General features: G+C 37.1%; 1 protein-coding gene across 19 annotated transcripts in view; it reads left to right on the top strand.

Moving 5' to 3' along the window:
• PTBP3 (polypyrimidine tract binding protein 3) overlaps nucleotides 1-18,109 on the top strand; it is a 167,900-nt gene that overhangs the window by 115,603 nt on the left and 34,188 nt on the right. For all 19 annotated transcript variants that reach the window (XM_058444822.1, XM_058444823.1, XM_032164886.2 and 16 more), the window contains 3 exons: nucleotides 5,416-5,580; nucleotides 15,428-15,538; nucleotides 17,427-17,601. In XM_058444822.1, the coding sequence (XP_058300805.1) occupies nucleotides 5,416-5,580; nucleotides 15,428-15,538; nucleotides 17,427-17,601 (451 nt within the window). The remainder of the gene's footprint in view (nucleotides 1-5,415; nucleotides 5,581-15,427; nucleotides 15,539-17,426; nucleotides 17,602-18,109) is intronic.

Here is an 18,109-nt window from a genome sequence, read left to right as displayed (position 1 = left end):
AGTATTAAAGGTGTTTTTAAAAATAGGTATGGGAACACATGGTATGATAACTTACATACTTTACAGATGAAGAAAAATTATGTGCTTTTATTCATTTTAGGATACTTTACTAGTCATAATTGTATATGTAAATTCTTCCCCCAATTCTTAAGAATAAGAAAGCAGTGCCATTTAGAAATATATTAGAAGTAATTTTTTCTCTTGAAACTGTTTTCACAGTAAAAATGGAGAAAAAATATTATATACATCTTAAAATCTCAGATCTGAAAGGAACTTGATCATTCATTTCAATCATCTTTTTCAGACTCTAACAAAAGCATTGAGAAATTGAGTGAATTAAGCAACGGAATTTAACACCTTAATAAACAATTTTTAGAATTGTTTATTAAATGATTTTTGACTCCTCAAGATGAATGTGAAATGTAGCATAGCAACATTTCTTACCCATTTTTCTGTTATTTTGATGTAGCACACAGTGAGTCTTTTGTGTCTTTCCATGTTGATTTTTAAGTGGTTAAAAATAGTATAATAATTTGGAGTTATTTAAGGACAGAAAATCTTTATACACAAAGTAAATACATTTTAAGAAAGTGGTTTTTGGCCAGGCGCAGTTTGGGAGGCTGAGGCGGGTGGATCGTGAGGTCAGGAGATTGAGACCATCCTGGCTAACACAGTGAAACCCCGTCTGTACTAAAAATACAAAAAAAATTAGCCGGGCGTGGTGACGGGCGTCTGTAGTCCCAGCTACTCAGAAGGCTGAGGCAGGGGAATGGCGTGAACCTGGGAGGCGGGGCTTGCAGTGAGCTGAGACCGTGCCACTGTACTCCAGCCTGGGCGACAGAGCGAGACACTGTCTCAAAAAAAAAAAAAGAAAGTGGATTTTTTTAAAATTATGATTTTAAGGGCGTGTTTGGCCTCTGTATTCTTGCTCTAGGCAAAGAACTCCTCCAGCTCTCTGATTTTGTGTTGAAAGGCAGTATAATGTTAGCTGGTGAGATTAGTTTTCCACATTGTTTGAAACAGCGACATTTACTGCATGTAATCCTTAACTTATTTTAGGCAATATTAATGGCATATAATAAACTATATAAACTTACAATAAATACAATATTAGATGAACAGAATAGACTTTTTAAAATGAAAAATTGTCATTACAAGTTGTACATAGGATACATGCTTTTGGTACACCATTCAATCAAGAAAAGTAAAAGAGAAAAGAACTAAAACCAATCCAGTTACCCAGAGATAACTAATAACTAGTGGTAATGTTCGTTGTGTATTCAGATGTCTATATATCTAATTTTACACAAAATGTTTTGAAATCTTTTTTTGTGTAATGTTATGGACATGGGTTGATTATAACAAATATAGCATTACCTCATCAGCTTTTAATGACTGTAATACTCCCTTTTATAGGAGAATTATAATTCATCCAATTTCTTTTTGATATACACTGAAGTTGTTTCCTGTGTATATTCCAATACAGCATATTCCAATTCAATACAATGTATATTGCCGTGCAAGACAATGTGTATTCCAATGTATATGTATGAAATTGCTGGGACACAGCATGTACATATTTTAAATTTTGGTATATGTTGCATGATTGCTTTCTGTAGAGATTATGTGCTTAGAGTGACACCAGTATAATGGATGAGCAAATGGCATTCCAGTCTTCGTTGATAGATAGATGAGTAATTATATCTTATGTTTTACTTTTGTTTAATAATTTGTAAAATACTTATACTGATTTCTGTTAGTGCCATTTTCTCCATTTTTTATTGTAGTAAAATATACATGACATAAAATTTAGCATTTCAGCCATTTTTAAATGTACAGTTTAATGGCATTAAGTACATTTACATTGTTGTATAGTCACCACCACACTTAGTCTCTAGATGCCATTTCCCATTACCTCAAACTGAAACACTATCCATTATACAGTAACTCCCTATTCCTTCCTCCCTCCCACCTCTGGCAACTACCATTCTACCTTCAGTCTCTATGAATATATGGTCAAATCTCTTAGGATGTCATAATACAATCTTTTCTGACTTCAGTACCATGCTCAGAAAGATCTAGTACACCAAGATTAAAAAAAGAATCTATGTATGTTTTCTTCTAATACTTTTATGTTGTAGTTGTTGTTATTTCTATTAGGAATTTTTTGGACATAGGAATGAGGGTAAGGGTTCAGTCTTTTTTTTACTCCCAGAGACCAGTTTCTCCTGCATTATTTTTGAATAACTCATTTATTATCTACTAATGTGAAACTTGTCCTTTGTCATATATTAGTTTTCTGTATACACTCTATGCCTACTGATCATATGTACACACACTCACGCACAGTCTTGTCTAACATGCTTATATGTTCTGCTTGCATGTCTTGTTCTACCCACGTTTGTGCTGCCCACATGCTATGCATTCCATGTTTAACCTTTACTACCTTTTGAATTCCAAAAGCTTGGATTCCATTTCTGCGTCTGTGCCTTAAGGCTTAATTTTTTGTTGTTGTTGCTGTTTGTTTGTTTTTTGGAGACAGAATTTTGCTCTTTGCCGAGGATGGAGTGAAGTGTAGCCATCTTGGCTCACCGCAACCTCTGCTCCCACCCCCACCCCCCGCCCACCGGGTTCAAGCGATTCTCCTGGCTTAGCCTCATGAGTAGCTGGGATTATAGGTGCCCGCCACCACGCCCAGCTAATTTTTGTATTTTTAGTAGAGACAGGATTTTGCCATGGTGGCCGGGCTGGTCTGGAACTCCTGACGTCAGGTGATCCACCAGCCTCTGTCTCCCAAAGTGCTGGGATTACGAGTGTGAGCCACCTGCGCCCGGCTCCTAAGACTTAATATATTGCAGAGCGAGACCTTATTTCTTACTCTCTTTTCAGAAATTAACTGATTAATATATCTTGCCTATTTCTTCAGATAAATTTTGGAATTATTTTGATAACTCCTGTCCCCCAAAAAACACACTTGGAATTGGGTTAATGTTGTAAGTTAATTTGAGATAATTAATTATGCACATTAATTATATTACTCTGATTTTTTTAAGGAGGAAGTTATATTTTGTTTGTTTTCTTTTATGTCTTTCAGTAGAGTTTTTAATTTTCCTTCATGTAAATCCTGCAGTTTTCTCATTAGTGTGATTCCTGAATATGTTACTATAAACCTTGAAGGGAAAAAACAATTTAATAAATCTTAAAGATTGGATTATTCCAAAGAGAAACAGTGAGAAATCCCAGTTGCTTGGCAACCAAAGCCAGCCTAAATGACCTAGTTTATTCTGAGATAGCCTTCATTTCTTCCCAATACTTTTTCCATCTTGTTGCTTTTGTACAACTTTTATGCATTGATGTTTGATAAAATACAATAATTTTTTTAAAATTCAAAGTCCTACATCAAACCTAATGTCCAACTTGCAGATACTTGTTTGATATTTTTAAAGTACTATCGTGTCTTTTTATTCTGACATTCCCAGAAAGCTGATAGATGAGTGTTTCATTCCTTTTTGTTCTCTGAATAGCAAGCTATCCCAAAATATGCACTTTACTTTTCCAGTTTATGATTGCACTTGCCAGCAGGTCAGGTGAACGTTAAGTGTTTTGTTTCCTTGACTTAAACTAAAATCACAACTGTAAAATTTAGGTCATATTCTGAGATACAGCATTTGAGAAATGGTTGTGTTAATAGGAGTCATTATTGTATGCAGCTTTTCTTGACCTTGTGGATGAAAGTTTATAAATCTGCCATGAGATGACCATAGAAGGATTTTCTCTAAAAAACAATCAGACTTAACACTTAAGATCTGTGCATTTTTATTGTATGTTAATTTTCATATTCTCAATCTGAGAAATATCTTCTTTACATTTTCCAGGCATTTTTATATTTTACATGAAGTATACATTTCTCCTTATCCCACATTAAATTTGTTTTCCTGATCATACTACTGCTATTATTTCCTTTATTAATTTTAACTATTCCAGAGAGTTTGTTACCCAAACATTTTAAAATTATTTCCCATAATAGGAATTCTGCTCCTTCATAATTTTTAGCATCAGACACACTTTTTTTTTTTTTGAGACAGCATCTTGCTCTGTGGCCCCAAAGTAATAATAGTTGCTTAAAATTTTGAGACAATCACAAACTTAGAAAAAAGTTTCCATTATAGTACAAAGGACTTTTGATTGTTGAGCCTTTTGAGAATAAGTTGCCACTCTGGTCCTTCTTTCCTGTCCAATATTTTTAGTCTGCATTTCCTACAAACAAGGACATTCTTCTATCAACCAGAATACAGCAGTCAACATCAGGAAGTTAACATTGATACATAAGTTCCCTCCATTCCTCATACCCCATTTATGTTTTGCCAATTGACCCAATAATGTTTGTTTATAGCAAAAGGATTCAGTTAGAATCACATTTCCATTTAATTGTAATGTCTTTTTAGTCTCCTTTAGGGCCTTTCATAACCTTGACACGTTGAAAATTATAGGCAATTTATTTTCAAGAATGTCCCTCAGTTTGAGTTTGTCTGATGTTTCCTTGTGATTCAATTCAGAGTATATGTCTTTGACAGAACATCACAGAAGTAATGCTCTTTTCATTGCATTATAAAATTTCCATTTGTTGTGTTAGTAATGATGGGCTCTTTGATCACTTGATTAGAGTGGTGTTTGCCAGCCTTCTCCACTGTAAAGTTGTTACTTACAAGGGGGAAGAGTAGTATTTTGTGGGCAGGTACTTTAAGACTATGTCAATATACTGTTCCTTATCAGCTGTTTATTTATATCAGTATGGACTAAAGGTTTCCTATGTTATTTGATGGATTTTCTGTTTTTAACAGTTGTTATTATTTTGATACACAGATTGTCCTAGATTTGGCCAGTGCAGGCCCCTTCAAGCTGGTTTCTATGTCCTTTTGGAATATCCCTATCATTCTTTGAACATTTCCTTGCATTCTGACCAATGCTCCCTCCCCCTGCCCCAAAACAAAAATATTTTATAGTCTTCTTGTGATTTCTGGGCCCCTGTTCTGGAATCAGCTATTCTTTTAGAGTGCCTTGGTTTCTTTTAGTGGAGAATATTTAGAAGCTTGTCTTGACTACCCTTGTCTTGACTACCATTGTCTTTCAAAAATTAGGAAATAAAAATTATATCCACATTTTCTCCTTTTCTCCATGTGTTTTTATTCTTCAAGTAAATTTAAGCACCTTTTAAAAATACTGTGTCATTGTGGTATGCAGGGAGGTGTTTGACTGTTGACTGATTACAAATTTAGGGTATGTATCTCCAGACAGAGTAGATAAATCTTGTTTTACTTAACTATATTGCTTCATACTGTTTTATGTCAACTAAATTTTAGGATTCATATAATGCATCTGTATAATCAAAAGTTCTCATTTTGGGTTGTTCTATAGCGAGCCCAAGCTGCACTGCAGGCTGTCAGTGCCGTCCAATCAGGAAGCCTGGCCCTTTCTGGAGGTCCTTCCAATGAAGGCACAGTCCTACCTGGGCAGAGCCCTGTGCTTCGAATAATTATTGAAAACCTCTTTTACCCTGTTACCCTGGAAGTTCTTCATCAGGTAAGGAGGTATAAATACCCTTAAGAAAGTTAAGTTAAATATGGCCTCTGAAACTTTTGATGTTTTATATCTAAGTTGTTTAGCTTATTGGTTTTGTTGATATATTTGTTTAAATAATGAAAAAATCTTTATCTAATTTCATAGAAATTAGAGGTAATTTTTTGACAGCCTCCTTTTTCTAACTTGAATACATAATTAAAAAGGGTGTAAAAAGTTTCGATTTTTTTTTTTTTTTTTCTTGTAGGTAAGCATGACAATGAACAAAGCATAGAATACTGTGAAAAGTCCAGGAAGTAGTTGTTCCTTAGAAAGTAATGTCACCGTTGAGTACAACCAATTTATTTCTGGACAACTTCTTACATTTGAGTATTTCTGATTTAAAAATTCTAAAGGGAAAGTGTTCAAAAAGTCTTCACATGTAATATGAATATACCATGTTAAATATTGACTGATGCCCAACCTAAGCTTCATACACTACCCATTGCTATATCTAAGTTGTCTTGATAAAAGAAATCATGGCAAGTAATATGTAGAATTTAAGAATTGAAGGTTACTTAGTTTCATAATTTTGTAGTGAATAAATCCAAAACCCAAATAATTGATAAGTATAGAATATTGTAGAGCGTAATTGAAGAGCCAATTAGAATTGAAGCTTCCTGATGTAATTTCCCATGTTTTGTTTTTGAATGGTTGTTACATTTTTAACTAATACTTCATATATACATATCCTAAGAATGTAATATACAGTTATCTGGTAATCTGTGTATATAAATATTTGACATATAGCCCCAAAATTTAGTCAGCATTTGTCCTCTTTAAATACGTTGATTTCATTTCATTACACTTAACCCACATATTAAAATACTGCAACACTTCCCTTGCTTATTTTCATTTAACAGAGTCATGCCTTTGGATTTGTAGTATGTGCAGAGTCATAGAGGTGTGTGTGTGCTTGTATATGTAAGAATTAAAATGCATCTTACTCTAGGCTCACATTTTACAAATAAAGAAGCTAGGGCCCTTAGAAGTCCATTTACTTTCCCACAGTCCTTATACCAGTTGGCGATAGAGCTCAGACACATTTCTCAGTAAAGTGCTGTGCCTGCATGTATATATTAAACATGCCATTGAGTAGGCCTACTGGGTTTCCCCTTTGAGAGTTTTCTGAGTACCATTTTTAAAACATATGCATTTGTGAAGCATGTCCTAAGCAGGACTCTAGCAATGGTATCCAGAGCCACGGTTGCTCTCTGAAAGGGTTCAGCTGTTGCTTAAGTGATTGGTTTCATTGTTCTTGTGGATTTTCTTCTCTTCTGTTTATCCTGGAAAGTGGCATTGAAGACTAATATGATCTTTAGCAGTGTTTGTTCCGGGGTTGCTATTGTAACATTGTAGCTATTGCTTTTATAAAAGATGTTCTTATGCCTATGTCCCAACACTGCCATCAGCCAGCAGCAAGTTTAGCTACAGTCATGTGGTCCTGTCTTATCATTTCATTTATCATCTCCCTAACCACAGTAACAGATTTTGTTTTTCCCTCAAGAGATCATGGTGACCTTCAGGTGAAGAGGACTAATTCTGAGTGTCCTCAGTAGCAAGTGCTGGGGTAGGACTCTCAGCCTTTCAGTTACAGTACTCACTTTTTAAACCCTCTTTTCCAGTGCTATTGAAATAAAACCAACTCCTTATGAAGGCCCCCAAATGCAGACTTCTCTCCCATCTCTTTATCTTCATTACCTAATACTCTTCTGTTTATTTAACACCTGTCTTTTCTGGCACTGTCTCTCTCTCCCTACCTCCCTTCCCTGTTCCCCTGCTTAATTCTGTACTCAGTCCATTTCTGTCTTGTATTTCTTAGGCCGGGAACACTCTTTACCCAGGTAGTCACCTGGCAGGATCGACGTCATTCAACTCTCAGCTCAAATGTTACCTCCTCAGGGAGCCTGAATCTAATTACATTAAGCAAGCCCTCCCCCCTGGCATTCTATCCCATCAGCCAACTAAGAGCCAGTCTGGCATAACAGTTACAGATACAAGGTCTGGAGCTAGTTTGAATCCTGACTCTACTGCCTCTATAGCCTTGGGCAAGTAACTTACCCCTTCTATTTTTTATAATGAAGATGATGTTCTCTCTCTTTTTTTTTTTTATTGTGAGGATTACATGAGTTAATACATTTAAAGTACTCATTAAATAGAACAGGGCCTGATACATATTAAGTGCCCAAGAAAGGGTTGGGTGTGGTGGCTCACGCCTGTAATCCCAACACTTTGAGAGGCCAAGGCGGGTGGATGACTTGAGGTCAGGAGTTCAACTCCAGCCTGGCCAACATGGTGAAACCCTATCTCTTCTAAAAATATAAAAAATTAGCCGGGTGTGGTGGCATGTATCTGTAGTTCCACCTGTTCTGGAGGCTGAGGCAGGAGAATCACTTATACCCAGGAGGCTGAGATTGCAGTGAGCTGAGATCGCACCACTGCTCTCCAGCCTGGGCAGCAGAGCAAGACTCCATCTAAGTGCGCAAGAAGTATTAGCTCTAATGATCAAATGCTAGTAAAGAGCAATGTAAGAAACTGGTTCTTTCTCTTGTAGTCTTGTGGGTAAGACACTAATTTCATAAATAATGGCATAAAATGTGATGAATATTATGGTAGAGGAATATACAGAAGTGTGGAGTTGGTTGTACCTGTTATAACTATTTAGCAAATTATTTTATTATATGCTGAAAATTGGTCCTGGCTCAACTGCTATCTAACATCTATAGAAACTAGTGTTCCTTTAGCTCATGGTAAGGGAATTGAGAGTGACTGAGATGGGATTGATGCTATTTTAGATGAAAGAAGTTAGGGAAAGTCTTTGCAATATGATATTTGAGCAGAGGCTTATAGGATGTGAAGATAAAAGTTATGTGTGTATGTGGAGAAATAATGATCCAGTCCAAAAGAACAGCAAATGTAAGGTGCCTAAGGTATGCTTGTTGTGTTCAAGTATCAGAAAGAAGGCTGGTGTCACTGGAATAGAGAGAGTAAGAAAGCCCTATGCGAGAGGGCATTAGAGCAGTGATGTTTCAAAGCTTTTTATAATTTCTTATACTAGGTAAGATGGGAAACCTTTGGAGGATTTTGAATGGAACAGTGAGATTATATCATTTATGTTTTAGCAGAATCACTCATGTTGCTGTATTAAGAATAAACTGTGGCCAGGTGTGGTGGCTCACGCCTGTAATCCCAGCACTCTGGGAGGCCGAGGCCAATGGATCATCTGAGCTCAGGTGTTCAAGACCAGCCTGGGTAACATGGCAAAACCCCATCTGTACCAAAAATACAAAAAATTAGCCAAGGGTGGTGGCACACACCTGTAGTCCCAGCTACTCAGGAGGCTGAGGTGGGAGGATAGCTTGAGCCCAGGAGGTGGAGGTTGCAGTGAACCGAGATTGTACCACTGCATTCCAGCCTGGATGACAGAGTGAAACCCTGCCTCCCCATCCTCCAAAAAAAATAAGCTGTATAGGGTTAAGTGGAGGCTCTTGTCCTACTTCAAGTGAGAGATGATGGTGGCCTGGCTGAGGGCATAGGCACTGGAAGTGGTGATTATGGATTTTTTTAAAATTAGAGATAGGGTCTTGCTATGTTACCCAGACTGGCCTTAAATAAATTCCTGGGCTCAAGAGATCCTTCCACCCTATGAGAAGCTGGGGCTATAGTTATGGGCCACCTATACAGGCTTCTGTGGATATATTTTGAAAGATTTGCTGATAGATTGATTAGATGTGGTTCTGAAGGGAAAGGGAGTAATCAAGAATGCCTCCCAGATTTTGGACCTGAGCCTCTGGTAAAATGGAGCTAAGATGTAAAGACTGAGGTAAATAAATAATAGTAATAATAAAAAGACAAAGACAAAAAAAGATTTGGGGCAGGGGTTGGAGGTAGGCAGGAATCAAGAGTTTGATTTGAACATGTTAACTTAAGATACCTATGAGATATACAAGTGGGAGATGATAAATGGGAATTAAGTCTGAATTCAGGAAAGAATTCAGGCTGGAGATTTGGAAACCTTCAGCGTAGGTGTGGTACTTAAAGTCATTGGACTGGATGACATCATCTCAGAATATTTGTAGATAGAATTCATCAACTGATTCATTATGTAAATGCTCAATCCTGCATACTAAAAAGTGTCTTTGTGTATGAAAGAAGTAGCTCATAACGATGTTCTCATGTAATCCATTACTTCTGAGTACTCTTATACATGGGAATGGTTTTTGAGTGTCCAGTAGATGAATCTCTTCTGGACAAAGGACCAATCTTTTTGAATTGTAATAAAGATAAATAACTTATAAAAGCTAGGCATTATGGTACTAAATAAAAGAATCAATCCTACTGATACAAAATTCTGGTTCTTAAATCATATTATTTCATTGGCTACAAAAACTATTATAAACAAGTTGTGGCCAGTGTGCTTGATATTAAAAAAAAATTCTAATGTGAATACACTTTTTTTTTTTTTTTTTTGAGACGGAGTCTCACTCTTATATCCCAGGCTGGAGTGTGGTGGTGCAATCTTGGCTCACTGCAATCTCTGCCTCCTGGGTTCAAGCAGTTCTCCTGCCTTAGCCTCCTGAGTAGCTGGGATTACAGGCGCCCACCACCACGCCTGGCTAATTTTTGTACTTTTAGTGGAGAAGGGGTTTCGCCATGTTGGCCAGGCTGGTCTTGAACTCCTGACCTCAGGTGATCTGCCCACCTCAGCCTCCCGAAGTGCTGGGATTACAGGCGTGAGCCTGGCCATGAATACACTTTTTACAAGTGGACATTTTCCGTTTCTGACAAATTCTACCTTTATAAAAAATCCCTCTGAAGATGAATTTTATCAGAATTTGATCTTTAGTATCTTCTTAGTCCTGTGTTACAAGTCTGAAAATATTAAAATACACAGGAGATATCTAGAGTTGAGTATTTGTCCATATTTTTGACAGCAAAATATATTAGGGAAACAGAGTCAAAGACCTTATAATTCATAAAAATAGATTCATATATCAAACCTTCCTGAATTTTAATTTTTGATACCAAATCTGTTTAAAATTTACTATTTTGATAATTATGAAAAGGTGTTAAAAATCACACCTCAGGCATTCCTGGATCCCCTGATGTTGGTGCCCAGTTACTTTATTCAGAAGTATCATATTGTTTTTTGTACCTCCTCTCTCAGTGAATAGAATCCAGGGGACTAGAGTGCTATTGCTGGTTAGCCCATTCAGGCAAGTTCTGTTCTCTTAGCACATTCAGATAAAAACCACACAGCAAAACACCAAGCTGTCCCAGGATGTGCTTTAGGCCATTGTTGAAGTTAAATGAGAAAAGGAATGTAAACATTAACAAAATCTGAAAGGTGAGTGGAAATTAGGTTTTATAGCACAATTTAGTATAAAAATTTTCCAAATGTTAGAGCAAATTATCTTATTCCTTCACTAACGAGATATTTTACATCAAGAATATTTATTATTTTTTGAAATTGCTGACTTCCCTTGGGGTGAAAAGAAGTATTTTTTTAAAAAGAAAAAATGAAAGAAAAGCTTTAAAAAAAGGGAAAAAAATTACATATTGCCAGCTGGGTACAGTGGCTCATGCCTATAATCCCAGTACTTTGGGAGGCTAAGGTAGGAGAATCGTGTGAGGTCAGGAGTTTGAGACCAGCCTGGGTAAGGTAGCGAGACCCCATCTCTAAAAAAATTTAAAAATTAGCCATGCATGGTGGTATCTACCTGTAGTACTCTGGAGACTAAAGCAGGAGGATTGCTTGAGCCCAGGAGTTCAAGGTTATAGTGAACTATGATGGTGTCACTGCACACCATTACGGGTGACAGGGTGAGACCCTGTCTCTTAAAAAGGAAAAAAAATTGCATATTGCTATAATTCTCCAACCAGGTCTAGATATAATTCTTTATCAATTAATAATAAGCATTTTAGTCTATATCTCTTACATGCCAGGAATTGTACTTAATGATGCAGAAATGATTAAGACACGGTATATTCCTTCAAGGAGCCTTCAGTCTAATTAAAGGAGACAGTTATATAAATAAATGTATAGTAGAGTAGAAGTACAACAGCAAGATAAATATATATATATATTTGAGACGGAGTTTCTCTCTTATTGCCCAGGTTGGAGTACAATGGCCTGATTTCAGCTCACTGCAACCTCCACCTCCCAGGTTCAAGCGATTCTCCTGCCTCAGCCTCCCGAGTAGCTGGGATTACAGACATGCACCACCACGCCTGGCTAATTTTTGTATTTTTAGTAGAGATGGGGTTTCACCATGTTGGCCAGGTTGGTCTTGAACTCCTGACCTCAGGTGACCCACCCACCTCAGCCTCCCAAAGTGCTGGGATTTACAGGCGTGAGCCACTGCGCCCGGCTGATAAATATTTATATAAAACCAAGAAATAGATACAACTCGGGAAAAATAATTCTATAGGGATTTGGGGGAGGCTGAGAATTTTATGGTGGCATTGTTCCCTGAGCTGAGTTTTGGAAAAGATAAATGAAGGCTTACTAGCTGTTAAAACACATTTCTAGGAAAACGGAAAATCCTCATATATGGGCATAGAGGTCTGAAATCACTTGGTAAATTTGGAGAACTGTAGTGTTATACAAGAAGTGTCAGGAAGTGAGGTTTGAGAGATAAACCAGGGCAAGAGTGTTATGTTATATGAAGGAGCTTGGATTTTACCCTGTATATAAAGGGGAGGTAGTAAAGGATTTTAAGCACGGAAAAATATAATCTGCCTTATAATTTAGAACGCCGCCTGGGCTGTAGTAATGAAGAAGGGAGGTCAGACAGTTGTTATATTACACCCCCAACTTTTTTAAAGTCTAACGTTACTCCTTTATTGAGAGAAAACGTTGAGTTGATGCATGTATAATACATACATTGATTCATGTCTTGCTGTAAGTGATTTAAGTGGCAAAATATATATAACATGAAATTTACTGTTTTAACTCTTTTTAATTGTATAGTTCAGTGACACTAAGTATATTCACATTGTTTTTCAACCATCACCAAATACTGTGTCTCCAGAATTTTTTTCATCTTCCCAAACTGAAACTTTCTTTACCCATTAAACGGAACTCTTTATTCATCTACCCTCCTAGCCCCCAGCAATCACCAGTCTGTTTTCGGTCTCTGTGAGTTTGACTACACCTTAGGTTCCTCATGTAAGTGGAACTATGCAGTATGTGTGCTTTTGTGACTGGCGTATTTCACCTGGCATGATGAAGGTTCACCCATATTCAGAATTTTTCTCCTTTTTGAGGCTGAGTAATATTAAGTTGTATGTATATATCATATTTTGTTTATCCATTTATTCATTGATGAACACATTGGTTGCTTCCTGTTTTGGCTATTTTGTGTAATGCTGCAATACACATGAGTATATGCATATCTCTTTGAGTCCCTGCTTTCAATTTTTTTGCTATATACCTAGAAATAAAATTGCTGGATCATACGGTAATTCTATTTTTAATTTTTTAAGGAAAGGTCATACTTTTTCCATAGTGGCTGTAACATTTTACATTTCTACCAACGTGCACAGGGGTTCCATTTTCTTCATATCCTCCCCAATATTTTATGGGTTTTAAAAAATTTTATAACTATCCTAATGCAAGTTAGGTGATATGTAGTTTTGATTGGCATTTTTCTAATGATTAGTGATATTGAGCATCTTTTTGTGGGCTTATTGGCTATTTGATTAGCTTCTTTGGAGAAATGTCTATTGAAGTCCTTTGCCTGTTTTTGGGTTGCATTGTTTGTGTTGTCGTTGAGTTGCATGAGTTCTTTATCTGTTCTGGATCTTAACCCATTATCATATACATGATTGATTTCACTCTGTTGATAGTTTCCTTTGATGCACAAAAGTTTTTGATTTTGAGGTAGTCCAGTTTATCTACTTTTTCTTTCATTACCTGTGCTTTAGAATATTCTTTCTTTCATGTTTTTTTAACCACTAGACTACCAGGGAAGGATAGTTATTCTTGAGCATACTTTTTGAGAATTAAAAAGCAGGGCCAGGTATGGTGGCTCACACCTGTAATCCCGGCACTTTGGAAGCCCAAGATGGGAGGATAACTTGAGCTCAGGAGTTTGAGACCAGCCTGGCCAATATAGTGAGACCTCATCTCTATAAAACCTTAAAAATAAAAAATTAGCCAGGTGTGGTGTAGTCCCAGCTACTTGGGAGGCTGAGATGGGAGGATCGTATGAGCCTGGGAAGGTGGAGCCTGCAGTGAGCCATGATTGTACCATAGTGGTTGGTAACCACAAAATCTTACCAGCCTAGGGAATACTTAACTTTTTAAATCTCAAAAGCAGAACAAATTCTTGTTTTAAGATTCAAATTTAAAATGGAGTGAATATCATCATTTTCACACTGCTATAAAGATACTCTCTGAGACTGGGTAATTTATAAACAAAAAAGGTTTAATTGACTCACAGTTCTGCATGGCTGGGGAGGCTTCAGGAAACTTACAGTCATGGCAGAAGGCGAAAGGGAAGCCAGGACCTTCTTCACATGGTGGCAGCAGAGAGAGATCACGCAGGGGAAACTGCCACTTTTTTTTTTTTTTTTTGAGACGGAGTCTCGCTCTGTCGCCCAGGCTGGAGTGCAGTGGCGCAATCTCAGCTCACTGCAAGCTCCGCCTCCCGGGTTCATGCCATTCTCCTGCCTCAGCCTCTCCGAGTAGCTGGGACTACAGGCGCCCGCCACCACGCCTGGCTAATTTTTTTTGTATTTTTAGTAGAGACGGGGTTTCACCATGGTCTCGATCTCCTGACCTTGTGATCCGCCCGCCTCGGCCTCACAAAGTGCTGGGATTACAAACGTGAGCCACCGCGCCCGGCCGGAAACTGCCACTTTTAAACCATCAGATCTCTTGAGAACTCCCTCACTATCACGAGAACAACAAAGGGGAAACTGCCCCCATGATCCAGTCACCTCCCACCAGGTCTTGCTTTTGACATGTGGGGAATCACAATTTGAGATGAGATTTGGGTGGTGACACAGAGCCAAACCATATCAACAGAGGAAAACTAAATATATTGTTGTTTTATCCCCCCTATTTAGTCTTTCAGAAATGAGTTACTATTAATAGTAACCCTGGCTGTGAGCCCTGTGGTGCTGAGGTAGAACACGTATTGTGAGGATATTGGTGTCAGGAAGCCTTCCCCTCACTCTTTTCTTCTCAAAAGACACTTCAGAAAGGCCTTCTTTGGCCGCCACTCTTGCACTGTCTCAACTTGCGTTCTGATTCATGCTCACCCCTTCCCTTTTATTTTTATTCATAAGACTTTTAAAAATCACCAGATATTAGGATATTTGTCAAATGTTTATTGTCTGTCTTCATGTGGACATAGACTTTTGTCTCTGTTTTGTTTACTGCTGTCTTTCCAAATATTTGGTGAATTAATAGAGCAGCCTCTAGTTGAACATCTTCTAGTGGCTACAGAAATCTCAAAAAGTAGATGATTCTTCACAGGGTGAAATAGTTGGTCCATGACTCCCACTTTTATTCATATGCTTTATAACACATCTCATGCTATTGATTATTGTCATCTCCTATTTTAATACTGTACCATTTGTATATGCCATAAAATAGGCCAGTGCCTGTTGTGTACTGGGCATTGTTCTAAGATAGTCATGGGTATTGAAATGTTAATGTTTTAGGCTTAAGTCATTTTGGTACCAAAGTTTTCAAGAGAAAATTTTCATTTAAAAGGATTTATGAACAAGTTGTATTTATAAAGGTACATTAGTTTAATACTTTTCTTTTACATTTAACCTAATGTGAACTGTTTTCCAGATATTTTCTAAATTTGGCACAGTCTTGAAGATTATCACCTTTACAAAGAATAATCAGTTTCAAGCCTTGCTTCAGTATGCTGACCCAGTAAATGCACATTATGCCAAAATGGTAATTATGATATTTGTTTCATTTTTCAATTATTAATCACTCCAGTGATACCTTCTCTTGTGCCCCACTTTACCATGTGTTTTTTTAAAAAATTGTGGCAAAATATACATAGTGTTTACCATTTTAGTCGTTTTAAAGTGTATGATTCCATGTATTTTTTTTCTAAGCTAAAAATCATTACTTCTTCATATGAAATGATCTCAAATCTCCTGTCACCTCTCACATCTCTGAGACGCAGGTCCCATTTGTCATGTTTAAAGTCTAGAATTGAACACAGTACTCCTCACATAAGCTAACAGAGCCATCATTACCCTCGTGCTTTCATTTACTTCTGCCATCCAAGTACTAACCAGGCCCGACCCTGCTTAACTTCTGAGCTGAGATGAGATCAGGTGCATTCAGGGTGGTATGGCTGTAGACCATTTACTTCTGTTAAATCAGTCAGAGATTGATTTCACCATTTTTGCAGCTGTATTCAATGTTTATTCCTGTTGAGCTCTAAATTGGTGGAGATACTAAATCTTAGGAAATATGCTGCTGTCAATTCATGTTGTCTTTTTTTTTTTTTTTTAGTACGTGAAAGCCTATTTTGACAAGATACCAAGCTTGACATTCAGTTCAGTTATCTTAGACATACCTTCTGTTGATATCTATCCCTGACACTAATTTCATCTTGTAGCACTTTTTGCTAGTCATTTCTAGTTTTTGGTCAAAGATGAGGACTGAGGCTTGTGGTACTTTTGTGTACCACACAGTGTCTGGCACTCGATTGGGAGTACAGCCTTTATATTTGCTGTACCGTGAACTTGGATATATTATTTTGTACCTTTATGATGGCATACTTGTTAATTACCATTATTATAAATCAGGATATATATATATGTTTTATTTTTATGTGCTTTGCTTTCTGGTATCTATTTTTATAAATTCAAGCATTTGTAAAAGTCATAAGTGGCCACAAATACCCTTAGGTAAATTTTTATTCTTGCAAAGGAAGGGGTTGCTAATCTTTTTTTTTTTTTTTTTTGAGACGGAGTCTTACTCTGTCGCTCAGGCTGGAGTGCAGTGGCGCGATCTCGGCTTACTGCAAGCTCCGCCTCCTGGGTTCATGCCATTCTCCTGCCTCAGCCTCCCGAGTAGCTGGGACTACAGGCGCCCGCCAACACGCCCGGCTAATTTTTTGTATTTTTAGTAGAGACGGGGTTTCACCGTGTTAGCCAGGATGGTCTCGATCTCCTGACCTCATGATCCACCCGCCTTGGCCTCCCAAAGTGCTGGGATTACAGGCTTGAGCCACCGCGCCCGGCGGGGTTGCTAATCTTTGGTCACAACTGACTCCACGTCTTCCTCAGTTTATTATTTAAAGTATTACAAAGTAAATTTACAAGAGAAAAAAATAAGTGGTAGGTAATATTTTATATATTGTGGCTCTGACAGGTACCATTTACAAAAGCTTTGTTTCATCCTAACAAAGCTTATACATGCTAGTGTAATGTGAATTATACTAAAATGAATTAAAATGGAATGTGAAATCAGAGTATCTTAAAACTTTTGGTATAGGCAAGATAATCATAATAATAGTGAACATTTCTATGATAGACAGTAGTTTTCCAATCTTTCACATTTCTCCTCTCTTATTTGATCTTACCACAGACAAGATAAATATTAACAGTCTTATTTTACAGATGAAAGCTGAGACTTAGAGATTTTCTTTTTCTCTCTTAGGCTCATAGTTAATGACTGTGAGGTAAAAGTAAACCCAAGACTTTGGCTTTTTAGTCAGTGCTTTCTGCCTTACACCTGATTGCCACTCTTTGTCAAAGTATAGGCTTCTTCGTTATCAGTGTTGTTGTCTTGCCCAAACCAGTCCCTTTCTTACATGCTTTAGGCTCTGGATGGCCAGAATATCTATAATGCGTGCTGCACTCTGCGCATTGACTTCTCCAAGCTCACCAGCCTTAATGTGAAATATAATAATGACAAAAGCAGAGACTTCACTCGCTTAGACCTTCCTACTGGTGATGGCCAGCCATCCCTTGAACCCCCTATGGCTGCTGCTTTTGGTGAGTAGTTCTTTTTTGGGTCACAAAGCAAATTTTCTGAAGTTACAAGTTTCATTTATTAAGCCATATATGTTTATAAGCCTTTTTCTTCTTGAATTCTCTCAGGATTTATAAAGGAAAGCAAGAATCCTGGAATAAAGTATACCCATTAATTAAATATTAATATTAGGAGGTTCTGTTGACAAAACAAATAAATATCTGAAATAGAGTTACAAATTTATTTTCTAACATTGATACTACTCATTCTTTAAAAGCCACAAACCATTTGCTTCAAATTAGTAGTCTTATTAACATTAATTTAAATATGCTAGTTTATAGCCAAAATAATTTTGCCATATATGCTCTTGAGAAAAATACTTTTCCTTTTTTAAGTAGTGATATTTTATATCAAGCTTAAATGAATAGTGTGATCTTTTATTCAAAGAAGAGGATTTATTTTGTTTTGTTTCCTAAACTTTAGAACTTCCAGCTGTATCTTAAGCTTGTGTGAAGTTGCATTTTGCATTAG

The sequence above is a fragment of the Hylobates moloch genome, unplaced genomic scaffold (genome assembly GCF_009828535.3).
Source record: "Hylobates moloch isolate HMO894 unplaced genomic scaffold, HMol_V3 SCAFFOLD_10, whole genome shotgun sequence".
NCBI lineage: Eukaryota > Metazoa > Chordata > Mammalia > Primates > Hylobatidae > Hylobates > Hylobates moloch.
The sequence above is the reverse complement of the archived record's forward strand: the minus strand, read 5'-3'. Positions and strand labels throughout refer to the sequence as shown.